The sequence below is a fragment of the Siphateles boraxobius genome, unplaced genomic scaffold, assembly GCF_051911475.1.
Source record: "Siphateles boraxobius isolate OS27281-9 unplaced genomic scaffold, OSU_SipBor_1 29, whole genome shotgun sequence".
NCBI classification, from domain to species: Eukaryota; Metazoa; Chordata; class Actinopteri; order Cypriniformes; family Leuciscidae; genus Siphateles; species Siphateles boraxobius.
In genome coordinates this window covers 17,030,510-17,044,088 of record NW_027508908.1, presented here as the reverse complement: position 1 = coordinate 17,044,088, position 13,579 = coordinate 17,030,510, and the positions used below count along the sequence as shown (strand labels likewise).

At 37.9% G+C, this 13,579-nt stretch overlaps 1 protein-coding gene across 2 annotated transcripts; it reads right to left on the bottom strand.

The window, feature by feature from the left end:
* Nucleotides 1–13,567, bottom strand: gyg2 (glycogenin 2). 2 transcript variants are annotated; one of them, XM_077246819.1, is made up of 9 exons: nucleotides 13,174–13,567; nucleotides 12,190–12,328; nucleotides 11,729–11,903; nucleotides 11,333–11,495; nucleotides 6,615–6,741; nucleotides 6,263–6,461; nucleotides 5,115–5,315; nucleotides 4,263–4,394; nucleotides 1–3,503 (listed from the first exon to the last, which is right to left on the bottom strand). In XM_077246819.1, the coding sequence occupies exons 1-9, from the start codon at nucleotides 13,178–13,180 to the stop codon at nucleotides 3,378–3,380; spliced, it is 1,269 nt and encodes a 422-aa protein (XP_077102934.1). In that variant the 5' UTR covers nucleotides 13,181–13,567; the 3' UTR covers nucleotides 1–3,377. The 2 variants fall into 2 exon arrangements, with proteins under 2 accessions (XP_077102934.1, XP_077102933.1); XM_077246818.1 differs by lacking the exon at nucleotides 13,174–13,567 and having other exon boundaries at nucleotides 12,190–12,466.
* Between the last annotated feature and the right edge of the window lie 12 nt (nucleotides 13,568–13,579).

Below are 13,579 nucleotides of genomic sequence, written 5' to 3'. Positions count from 1 at the left end.
TACTGTGGCCAACATGTTTTATTGAACAAGATCAAATAAAAGATGCCCTCTAACTGAATGATAAATATTTTATGACTTCAAAGAGCTGTCATGAGTAAAACTCAGATGAACAATCATTTTATGACTATCTCCTTTTTTCCTCAGACTGTTATGCTCTAATAGTAGAGTTTGTGAAGGTGTTGAAGCTAGAGAGTGTTTATAGCCTGACCTCTAGTGGCGCAAGCAAAAAAAAAAAAAGTAGGATATTGTATGCAATTGAACATTTTCTTTTGGTTGAAGGATGTTTTACAAGATTATTTTTGGACATTGACCTGTAATACTAGATCTTTCTCCTGATTTCTTTCTCATGATGTAATACTTTATTAATAAGTTATTTATAATAACTTCCTTAACAGCTCTAGAGAATGGGATTTTTTAACAGTTAATATTTAAATAAAACTGCAAAAAAAAGATCACAGCTGATGCTAAATCATACAGATATACCCCATATTACATAATGTAGGCTCATAGTACAGAAATTGAATTACTAGGTTCAGTTTACCACAATTAACTTACATTTATATTTAACTTATATTTTCACAATATTTTTGTATGATTCAGAGTGATTGTGGCAATATACTACAGAGGTAGAAAAACGGCTATATCTGAGGAGGTGAAAATGTAACAGTTGAGATGATGATGTACTGTACAAGTGAAAATACAGGTGCTGGTCATATAATTAGAATATCATCAAAACGTTGATTTATTTCAGTAATTCCATTCAAAAAGGGACATTTGGATATTATATTCATTCATTACACACAGACTGATATATTTCAAGTGTTCATTCCTTTTAATTTTGATGATTATAACTGACAACTAATGAAAACCCCAAAATCAGTATCTCAGAAAATTAGCATATTGTGAAAAGGTTCAATATTGAAGACACCTGGTGCCACACTCTAATCAGCTAATTAACTCAAAACACCTGCAAAGGCCTTTAAATGGTCTCTCATGCTGCGTCCCAATTCGCATACTATCCGTCCTAAATAGTATTCGAAAATAGAATTAGTACGTCCCAAATCTTAGTATGTTGAAATGAGTGTTCCAAAGATACCCGGATGGTCTACTATTTCCGGTCAGAATCCGAAGTGCAGATTGATGCACACTCTAACGGCTAATATTGCCCACAGCCCATCGTGCGTTGGACGAGAATTCGGTTAGAACTACAAACACGAGTGAAAAGTGTTAAAAAACTACAGACATGGACGACGCGCGAGTCGTTTATGTAGAGAGGTTTAGATAAAGAGGTTTGAGTGATTAATTATCAGTATCTAACCTGACGAAAGTGTATTTATTCAACGTTGTCTACATTATATTGGATCTGCATGATATGTTTAGCCATTACCTTTTAAATGCATCATTATATTCAAATTGCAAACACATGAGGAGAGTATCCGCATGAAATACCCACGACTGGCAGATGAACGTGCTCTCCGAAACGGTAGGAAATCAAATTAGATTGAATGGAGGATTTTAACTGTGACGAGATGATTGACAGGGCCGTTTACGGTGACAGGATGCATGCGCCAGATCTGTCCGTTAAAGATGACGTGATAGTATGTCCCAAAGCTTGCCTACTCTTTTGCTACACACTCAAAAGTATGTACTTTTTCTTCACAAAAAGAGTACATACTTTTAGGTCGTAGTATAAGTAGGCGAATTGGGACGCAGCACTAGTCTAGTTCTGTAGGCTACACAATCATGGGGAAGACTGCTGACTTGACAGCTGTCCAAAAGATGACCATTGACATCTTGCACAAGGAGAGCAAGACACAAAAGGTCATTACTAAAGAGCTGGCTGTTCACAGAGCTCTATGTCCAAGCACATTAATAGAGAGGCGAAGGGAAGGAAAATATGTGGTACAAAAAGTGTACAAGCAATAGGGATAACCGCACCCTGGAGAGGATTGTGAAACAAAGCCCATTCAAAAATGTGGGGGAGATTCACAAAGAGTGGACTGCAGCTGGAGTACTTCAAGAACCACCACGCACAGACGTATGCAAGACATGGGTTTTAGCTGTCGCATTCCTCGTGTCAAGCCACTCTTGAACAAGACAGCGTCAGAAGCGTCTCGCCTGGGCTAAAGACAAAAAGGACTGGACTGCTGCTGAGTGTTCCAAAGTTATGTTCTCTGATGAAAGTAAATTTTGCATTTCCTTTGGAAATCAAGGTCCCAGAGTCTGGAGGAAGAGAGGAGAGTCACAGAATCCACGTTGCTTGAAGTCCAGTGTAAAGTTTCCACAGTCAGTGATGGTTTGGGGTGCCATGTCATCTGCTGGTGTTGGTCCACTGTGTTTTCTGAGGTCCAAGGTCAACGCAGCCGTCTACCAGGAAGTTTTAGAGCAATTCATGCTTCCTGCTGCTGACCAACTTTATGGAGATGCAGATTTCATTGTCCAACAGGGCTTGGCACCTGCACACAGTGCCAAAGCTACCAGTACCTGGTTTAAGGACCATGGTGTCCCTGTTCATAATTGGCCAGCAAAATCGCCTGACCTTAACCCTATAGAAAATCTATGGGGTATTGTGAAGAGGACGATGCGATACGCCAGACCCAACGATGCAGAAGAGCTGAAGGCCACCATAAGAGCAACCTGGGCTCTCATAACACCTGAGCAGTGCCACAGACTGATCGACTCCATGCCACGCCACATTGCTGCAGTAATTCAGGCAAAATGAGCCCCAACTAAGTATTGAGTGCTGTACATGCTCATACTTTTCATGTTCATACTTTTCAGTTCGCCAACATTTCTAAAAATCCTTTTTTTGGATTGCTCTTAAGTAATATTCTAATTTCCAGAGATACTGAATTTGGGATTTTCATTAGTTGTCATTTTTAATTATCACAATTAAATGAAATAAACATTTGAACTTTTTGATGATATTCTAATTATATAACCAGCACCTCTATATTGAGATACTGCATTTTCAAAAACACACATCCAGCACACACGTGCGCGCACACACACACACACACGGTTTTGTTATATCTGTGGGGATTCTCCATAGGCGTGATGCTTTTTATACTGTACAAACTGTGTATTCTATGGCCTTATGCTAACCCTACCCCTAAACCTACCCAACACAGAAAACGTTCTGCTATTTTACATTTTCTAAAAAACATAATTTAGTATGTTCATTAATCAATTTCCCTTGTGGGGACCACTGGCTAGTCCTCACAATGACACACACACACACACACAGAGAGAGAGAGAGAGAGAGAGAGAGAGAGAGAGAGAGAGAGAGAGAGAGAGAGAGAGAGAGAGAGAGAGAGAGAGAGAGAGAGAGAGAGAGAGAGAGAGAGAGAGAGAGAGAGAGAGAGAGAGAGAGAGAACTACTCAAGGAATAGGTCAAGTTTCCTCTTGATGTTGTCGAAGGCATCTTTGCCCATATAATCAACGTGACCTTCCTCCCACATGCGCCGGCGCTCCGAGTCTCCCTCTTCTGTCTCAGCAGCGATCTACAATGGGACCATATGATAGAATCCATCGTCAGTGACAATATTACTATCAAAATCATAATGTTAAGTTTGTAGTTGTTCATGGGGAAAAATACTGGTTTATTCTGCTAATTCAAATCTAATAAATGCTCTAATAAGCCACCATTAGATGGCAGTATATACACTGATATTTACAAGAAAAAACACCCATCTCAAACTTCATGTTGTGAAGCAGTGTTATTTTAGCATTATTGAGATACTATTATATTTTTTTCATTTTGTTTTATTAATTTTGAATTAGTTTTTATTTTTATATTTTCAGTTTCCAATGTAAAAAAAAATTGAGTGCGTAATACATATTAGTTTAAAAAAAAATCTCTAGTTTTATTCCAGTTTTATTTTTAGTTATTCTAGTACATCAAGTTAAATAAAAAAATAAAATAATAAGAAATGTTGTAGCTGAACAAAAGTGTTTTTTAAAAAAAGAAAAAAATAGGCTTTGGTTTTAGTTTTAGTTAACTGTAATGCAAATATGTAATGCACATTATGTAGAGACATATTTAGGGAAATAGTGACATCTATAGATAAAATTTACAAAATTATTATTATTATTTTTTTCTTTGTGAGCAGAGCTCAAACTCAAGTATCCTGGAAATAAGTAATAATTATAAAAGTATAAATGATACAAAATTATAACATCAAAATAAAATATTTATTTAACACTTTAACAAAATATTTTTTTCCCATAAGCCAGGCACATTAGCTTATTTTCATACATACAGCTTTTCCAGTGCATACGGCAGAATCATCAGCAGTCTCTGGATCTTTGTGTTCAGTCACTTGCTCAGATGGAGGGCTGATTATAGGGGTCTCTTCAGTCTCCCCACCAGACAGGACTTCAAAAAGAATATTCTGAGAAGACAGGATAGAGAAATAAGTAAGTAAATAAATAGGCCTTCCTAAAACACTAGACAAAATACTTGCACATTCACAATTGGGATTTGGAGGTGGGGGGTGGCACTTAGATGTGGTGGACAATATATGAAAAACCAAACTATAGTTTGTTAACTTTCCCTTGACTGAAGTTATTTTGTATGTTTTTATTTTTTTATTCATAAAAATTATTTTGATTTTAAAACAAATAAGGGCCCGCTGAAGGGAAGAATAAATGTAGCATAAATGCCAAATGTAATGAATTGTATTTTATTTATTTATTTGAGCATTAGATTCTTGTGAAGTAAGGCATGTGTGTACTGGATCAAACAAAAACTGTTCTGGAGCATATACAAGAAATGGAATGGATTGACACCAAACTGCCAACATTTGTATCCTTTTCTTTTAAATCAAAAGTTCTGGTCCATTTTAATCCCTGGGTCTTTAGATTACATTTAAACTAATATCTTCACAGTCATTGTGTTTTTGCAACTATCTGAATTAGTTTTTGTTTGTCTTTGTGTTGGGGTGAGTCACTGTTGGGTGTGTCACTGGATTTGTCTAGAAGCCCAGAGGGCACAATACTTTTAAAGGAAGAAGAGTTAATTCAGAGAGCGACTCAGAGTGAGAGGTGAATCAAGACTGCATAATGTTGTTGTTGTTTTTTTGTTCAGAATTCTTCAATTCAGTTATTCAAACCTTAATTTCGCTGGAAGGACAGCTCAACCTATCACTTAGCATTTCCTCAGATTTTTTAGATGAGCTGATCGTCAGTGGCTCCAAAGTCAGATCTTGGGGAGGTGAAGAGAGTCTTATCTCTCTGTGGAGGGCTTCAGTGCTGCTCTTTTGGCTTTGTGTTGGAGTTGGATGTGTCTGTGAAGAAACCAACTGCTGCACTGACTGCAAACCAAGAAAAAGATCACAGATGACTTACAGATGAAATATATTTTAACATAAGGTCTATTAAATAATTATGCTAATGGATATTTAAAGGGAAAATCTAACCAAAAAAGTCTGTTCATCATTTAATCACCTTTATGTCGTTCCAAACCCATATGACTTTCATTCATCAGTGGAACATAAAAGAAGATATTTTGAAGAATGTTGGTAACCCAACAGTTTACCACTGACCTCCACTGTATGGACCAAAAAATATAATGGAAGTCAATGGGAACCGAACGTGCTGGGTTACCAACATTCTTCAAAATGTCTTATTTTATGTTCCACAGAAGTAACGCCCGTTTCACACATACTCCGTGTGCAGTGCGTATGCGGTGCGTGTTTCAGTATACGGTACAGGAGCAGCACGCGCTATAGAGTTTTCACATATTCTGCGTTTGCAGTGCGGTACTGATCCGCAGCTTCTGTGTGCCACAAAATCAAAAATGGCTAAGTAATTTTGATTTTAAATCCAAACGTTAACTTTGACATTGTTTAAGACATTGAAACAGTATGAAAATTAATTTTAATCATTGTGATTCTTTGTTTTACATGTAGTTTCCCCCCACCCCCTCCCCAAATAATATATCATGTATTTTTTTGAGGGGGAAAAAATCATATATGATGGCATTTTGCAACTTTTGAGACAATAATCATACTTTTTTGTTTTTCTTGACCCTGTAATTTAGTAACTGTAGAACACATTAACTGTAATTATGTGTATATGATGAAATTATTAGAGTTTCTTGTCAATCTATGTCTATTTTAATGTGAACAACGCGCTGCCACTTTAATGATGACAGCATTTTACTTTTTTTGGGGTGGACTATCCCTTTAAGGGTTCAATGGAAGTAACACTGCTATGTACAACACGAAAAACAAAATATCTGATGTGAGTGTAGTCTTACATTGTCTTCATTCTTGTCATCCTTCTTAACTTGTAGCTGGTTTTGACTGTAATACTCCGCCCACCATAAATGCATAAATTGTGCAAAGTTATTGCTGGAATCCCTAGAAGATGACTCACTGGTAGCCTGTGGGTTATTTGAATGATGCCAGGGCTTGATCCCACCCAAGAAGTGGACAATTTTTGCATGGTGGCCATACCTGTACAAAACCAGAATGCTTATTTGTTCTACTTGTGTACGTATTTAATGTGGTATATAATTACTTAATAAACATTACACGTTACACAAATAAATAACACCATCAATTATTGGTAAACCTAAATAATAAGATATAGTGTGAAAACTAACTTACTGCTGAAATGCTGGTAGATAAGTGTAGACAGCACTGGCTGTGAGGTTGTACACAAATGGTAAATGCTTCCTGATATCTTTTACTGCCCAGTCACTGAAGAAAGTGTTTAAAACACCCTGGTCTCCTCCTATACATGACATGTTGTGTCATATTAATGTCATTAATAGATTTATATTTGACAGTACTATAGTACCGTGAGTGAGTTGAGTGAGTGAGTGAGTGAGTGAGTGAGTGAGTGAGTGAGTGAGTGATTGGAGTGAGTGAGTGAGTGAGTGAGTGATTGGAGAGAGTGAGTGAGTGAGTGAGTGAGTGATTGGAGAGAGTGAGTGAGTGAGTGAGTGAGTGAGTGAGTGAGTGAGTGATTGGAGAGAGTGAGTGATTGCAGTGAGTGAGTGATTGGAGTGAGTGAGTGAGTGAGTGAGTGAGTGAGTGAGTGAGTGAGTGAGTGAGTGATTGGAGAGAGTGAGTGAGTGAGTGAGTGATTGGAGTGAGTGAGTGAGTGAGTGAGTGAGTGATTGGAGAGAGTGAGTGAGTGAGTGAGTGAGTGATTGGAGAGAGTGAGTGAGTGAGTGGAGAGAGTGAGTTGAGTGAGTCAGTGAGTGAGTGAGTGAGTGAGTGAGTGATTGGAGAGAGTGAGTGAGTGAGGGAGTGATTGGAGTGAGTGAGTGAGTGAGTGAGTGAGTGAGTGAGTGAGTGAGTGATTGGAGAGAGTGAGTGAGTGAGTGATTGGAGTGAGTGAGTGAGTGAGTGGAGAGAGTGAGTTGAGTGAGTGAGTGAGTGAGTGATTGGAGAGAGTGAGTGAGTGAGTGAGTGAGTGAGTGAGTGAGTGAGTGATTGGAGAGAGTGAGTGAGTGAGTGAGTGAGTGAGTGATTGGAGTGAGTGAGTGAGTGAGTGAGTGTGTGATTGGAGAGAGTGAATGAGTGAGTGAGTGATTGGAGTGAGTGAGTGAGTGAGTGAGTGATTGGAGAGAGTGAGTGAGTGAGTGATTGGAGTGAGTGAGTGAGTGAGTGAGTGAGTGAGTGAGTGGAGAGAGTGAGTTGAGTGAGTGAGTGAGTGAGTGAGTGATTGGAGTGAGTGAGTGAGTGAGTGCGTGAGTGAGTGATTGGAGTGAGTGGAGAGAGTGAGTGAGTGAGTGAGTGAGTGATTGGAGTGAGTGGAGAGAGTGAGTGAGTGAGTGAGTGAGTGAGTGAGTGATTGGAGTGAGTGAGTGAGTTGAGTGAGTGAGAGAGTGAGTGAGTGAGTGATTGGAGTGAGTGAGTGAGTGAGTGAAGAGAGTGAGTGAGTGAGTGAGTGAGTGAGTGAGTGAGTGAGTGAGTGAGTGAGTGAGTGAGTGAGTGAGTGAGTGAGTGGAGAGAGTGAGTGAGTGAGTGAGTGAGTGATTGGAGTGAGTGAGTGAGTTGAGTGAGTGAGTGAGTGAGTGATTGGAGAGAGTGAGTGAGTGAGTGAAGAGAGTGAGTGAGTGAGTGAGTGAGTGAGTGAGTGAGTGAGTGGAGAGAGTGAGTGAGTGAGTGAGTGAGTGATTGGAGTGAGTGAGTGAGTTGAGTGAGTGAGTGAGTGAGTGAGTGAGTGATTGGAGTGAGTGAGTGGAGTGAGTGAGTGAGTGAGTGAGTGATTGGAGAGATTGAGTGAGTGATTTAAGTGAGAGAGGTGAGTGAAACAGAGATGCCGACAATAAGAACATCCGTCATCTCTATCACTGAAAACTTAAACAATATAGGAATATTTTAAGAAAGAAAAAAGAACAAAACACAATAAGTCAACTCAGGGAAATTGAAGAATCCTTAGAATCCAACCACTTCTGGAAACATTGGAACACACTAAACAAATCTTACCATCAATAACTAGTCATCCAGAATGGAGATGTTTGGATAAACCCCTTCTCCAACCTCTTTTGTAATATAAACAAAAATCAGGAACAAAATACCCTGTACGACAAACTGAAGGTTTTAGAATCAACCATCAAAAACCACCAGAACTCCTTAGACTCTCCAATTACACTAGCCAAACTATGAGACAAAATGCAAACCCTGAAATCACAATAAGCCTGTGGTGTCGAACTGTCGATGGCATCCTAAATTATATAATTAAATACATAGAACAAATATTCAAATTAGCCATTCTCAAGCTCTTCAGTATCATCCTGAGTTCAGGTATATTCCCCAATATCTGGAACAAAGGTCTTATTACCCCCATCCATAAAAACTGAGACAGATTTGACCCTAATAACTACCGTGGTATATGTGTAAACAGCAACCTAGGCAAACTTTTCTGCAACATCCTAAACGGCAGACAAGCCCATTTTCTCAGAGACAGAAATGCCCTGAGCAAGTGTCAGATTGGCTTCCAACAAAAATATTGCACATCAGACCACATACACTCTCCGTACCTTAATCAATAAGCAAATCAAACAAAACAAAAGTACAATTTTTTCATGCTTTGTTGACTTCAAAAAAGCTTTTGACTCCATTTGGCATGTAGGTCTTTTAATCCAGTGCGGCATCAGAGGAAAAACATCAATGTACACATAAATCAATGTACACAACAAATTTGCAGTTAAAATTGGTAACAAATACACAGAATTCCTCCCTGAGAGTTGTGGAGTGAGACAGGGCTGCAGCTTAAGTCCAATGCTGTTCAATATATACATACATGAGCTAGCGAGGGCTTTGGATCAGTCTGCAGCACCTGGTCTTACTCAACTGGATACTGAAGTAAAATGCCTTCTGTTTGCTGATGATCTGGTACTGCTGTGTCCCACTAAAGAGGGTCTACAGCAGCATCTAGACCTCCTGCACAACTTCTGTCAGTCATGGGCCCTGTCAGTTAACTCCCAAAAGACAAAAATTAATGATTTTTCGAAAAAGACCAACATCATAATTTTAAATTAGACCACATGCTCCTCAAACACACACAGAACTACACCTTGGCATAAATATTAGCAACACAGGAAATTTTAACAAAGCTGTTAACGACTTGAGCGACAAGGCACAGAGAGCTTTTTATGCTATAAAGAGAAATATCCAAATTGACATCCCAGTCAGAATAAAAATAATCAAAATAATCAAACAGGTAATAGAGCCCATCGCACTGTACGGGTGTGAAGTCTGGGGCCCACTCACAAACCAAAAGTTCAGTAAATGGGACAAACACCCAAAAGAGACTCTGCAGATTGAACTTTTCACAATCTTCTACGAGTACAGCACAAAACCCCAAATAATGCCTCCAAAGCATAATTAGGATTATACCCACTTATAATAACTATTCAAGAAAGACCCATTAAATTTCATGACCATTTAAAAAATAGTGATGAACAGACCCTCCATCACAAAGCCCTGAACTACCAAGAGCTGAAGCCAGAGAAAAACGCCCTCGGCCGATTGGTCTTAGAGCTGACGTCACAAACTGACAATAAAAACATAGCCAAACCAAATAATTAAAACACAAAAAGAAAAATACCTACAACATTGGACAGATGTATTATCCCAACAAAGTAAATTGGAATGCTATTTGGCCCTAAACAGAACATATGAATTGGCAGGATACCTGAGTAAAGTGACCTCCAAAATAAACTCCAATGTTACTCGACCCTAAATAGAATCACTAAATTGGCCAATTATCTATTAATTAAACAATTTAAAGAAAGACAATTCCTCTCCAAATACAGATTAAGTGACCATTATCTAGAAATAGAGAGAGGAAGACTAGACAATGGACAGAGAGAGAGCAGAGGATCTGCAGACACTGTGATCTACAGCAAATAGAGGATAATACACCCTTTTCTACTCATCTGTACTAAATATATCAATGTGAGATAAACTTTTCTGTGAGAGAGTGAGTTGAGTGAGTAAATTGAGTAATTGAGTTGAGTGAGTGAGTGAGTTGAGTGAGTGAGTGAGTCAAGGAATTAATAAATGAATTAATCAACGAAGAGCCACATACAGTTCAAATATATTCTAAACATTTTCTAAAATGTAATTTATTCCAAACTGAATTTTTAGCAGCCATTACTTCAGTCTTGGGTGTCACATGATCATGCTTAAGAAACATTTATTATTATCAATGTTATAAACAGCTGTGCTGCTTAAAAGTTTTATGGAAACCATAATGATGAATATAATCTTTGATGATATAAAGTTAATTTTTAACTGCATTTATTTAATATATACATTTTGGTAACATTACTTGAAGCATTATAATGCATTAAAAAGGTACTCATAATGTACATTATAATGCATTATATCTTTTCATAAATAACTGTAAAACCAAAGTTAAAATGCATTATATAATTTGCAGATTCCTTGTTTTCCTAAATCCCAGATATTATTCCCAGATTCCTTGAGAACACATGTTGTCATGTGTTTTAATGCATTATACTTTGTAAAGATGTAACAATGACTAGATTAGTATTATGTATTATAACTGTAGGTAAAATTATTAATGATATCATAAAATGCATTTTAAGGTGCATTACAAGGTATAATTACTGCATTCAATATACTTATATATGCATATATATATAAAGGCTTTAAGTAAAGTGTTACCAAATGGTAGTGTATATGTGATGCTCCTGTTGCTGCTTTTAAAGATTAAAAATACAAATGTGACAAAACAGCATTTGAGGCTAATTAAAGTTCCAACGGGCATTGGGCACATCCGATTTAGACTGAACTTAAAAGATCTTAATGCAATATACGCTAAATATAACCAAGTGACTCACCATCAAAGCTGCCGTGTTGTGCGACATGTTCCAGTATTTGGGTATGGGTATTCAGGGATGGCCTGAACACAAATACCCCAGAGTTGAAGCAATCCGGCCAGCCTGGATCAGGGGCAGCAGACAATTCTTCATATTCAAACAGCTCATCAATATTACACAGTACCTGCGGCACAGAATAATATAACAGCCTAGTTGTGGGGCCATCAACTCATACAGTAAATTATCCTTAAAGTATGTATCTGCACTGTAACATATGCAGGCCGTGGCACTTTGTTTATTATTGCATATTGTGCACATAATATTTAGTTAGGTATTCTGTGTGTTCCTAAAGCTTTGAACTCCACTTTAATGGCCATCTTTACTTTCATTTATCAGAACAGAACCAACAGAACTCACAAGTGTGTCTGCATCCAAGAACACACACTTGCTGAACTGTGTAAGGGTCCAGCAGTGGAGTTTGGTGAAGGTGACCCCTAGTTCAGGACGTCCCAGCCAGGTGAGATGTGCCTTGTCTCTACTGTCCAACACATCTACCACGACAACTTCATCAAACACGGCATCCAGGGTCAATCTAGAAGAATGCATAAAAATCAATGAGGCAAAAAAAGTCAAAGGCAATCCAAGATAGATGAGAAGCAACCCAAAGAAAGATTAATATTGCACTGGGATTGAAAACTATTACAGACTTAATAGTACCATGAATGGAAAGGAATTACCCTTTTGAAAGTCATATATTATTATAAAGCTAAATGTACAACAGGAGCTTAATCACTCTTCATAGCCCTTACTTCTGAAGTTTATCAGGAAGGGATTGATGTTATTTCAGAATTAATAGTGGATGGCAGTTGCTCACTCACCTTCCTACCCTAGAAACATTGGGGGAAACCATCACCACTAACTTCCTTGATGTTCCATGTCTGCGCAAACTTTTGCCTACCACTATACATCCCATGCAATAGGCATCTGTAGTGGCCAGGGTCACAAAGGCCTGAGCCTCTGAGAGAAAGAGACACATAAAATACCAGACAGAAATAGTAAACAGAGGACAATAGTGCAATAAATGTGCTTTGGACCAATACACAACACACTGTAAAAACTTTTATTCGAAGTTGTCAATTTCAGTCTTAATACTATTTCAGTCTTTATACTTCAAAATTGCATGTTTAATTCAACCACCATTTCTTTGTGAAATTTACTATCAATTTTTGAGGGAAAAATGTCACCCAATTTCTGTCACTGTTCTAGTCACATTTTAGACTAATTTTATTTGAAAAGATCATGATCTTAATTTAATTTTTTTTAACCCAACTTCGAACAGGCTTGGTTGATATTCATTTTGTAGCCATAATGGACCAGATATTGAAAGCAGCCAACAAGTACCAAGAACACATCTGAAAGTCGAACTTTTGACTGGCATTAATAAGGTGGGTTTCAAAAAGCACACAAGGTTTCGAGGTCTCTCAATGACCCATTACATTCACCCGCCATTGTGAACTAGTTACTGATATAGCCTACACAAGATATCACCTCAGTTGTTTTGCTGTGTCCTCCTGACTCCCTGGCAGGCAAAAGGAGCAGATGGCAAAATGACACAACTGGATGGCATGGTCAGTGACTGAACTTGAAATGAACAGGCATGACTATGCAAATAGAGTGCTTAAGTTACTATATTGTTGGCAGCACTTTGAATAAATAAACACTCAAACCAACATTAGCCTATTATTTATAAGTTTGATGGATTATGTAAAGTCACGCCCACCGTCCTTCCCAGTTAATAATTAAGTCAGCTCGAATACATTGTTACTCGGTCTAGACATTTGGACGTAAACATGTCAGCTTACCCGTCATTTCTCAGTCTGATTTTTATGTCGCTCTTCGGAGTAACGAGGGAAAATCTTTATGGAAAAAGTGCTATAAAGTAAATAGAAGTGTTTAAAACAAACGATGAAAAGTCGATGACACGTCTTCAAACAGCATGCAGCGCTGCCTTCAGTCAACGTTCACTAACAAGTGAAAAAAAAGAAAAGAAAGTTTGATATAACGGTATTGCGACAGCGGTCATTCAACCCCCGCTATAACTGGACATAGAATGAGAATGAGTATCATAATGATACTACCATTATCTATTATTGGGTCATTAATTAATAATTATCTATTATGGGTTATTAAAATTATTAGGCTACAAGATTTAAACACTGAAAATTAAATGAAGGAAAACAATCTCGACGCCGAATTAAAGATCAAAAT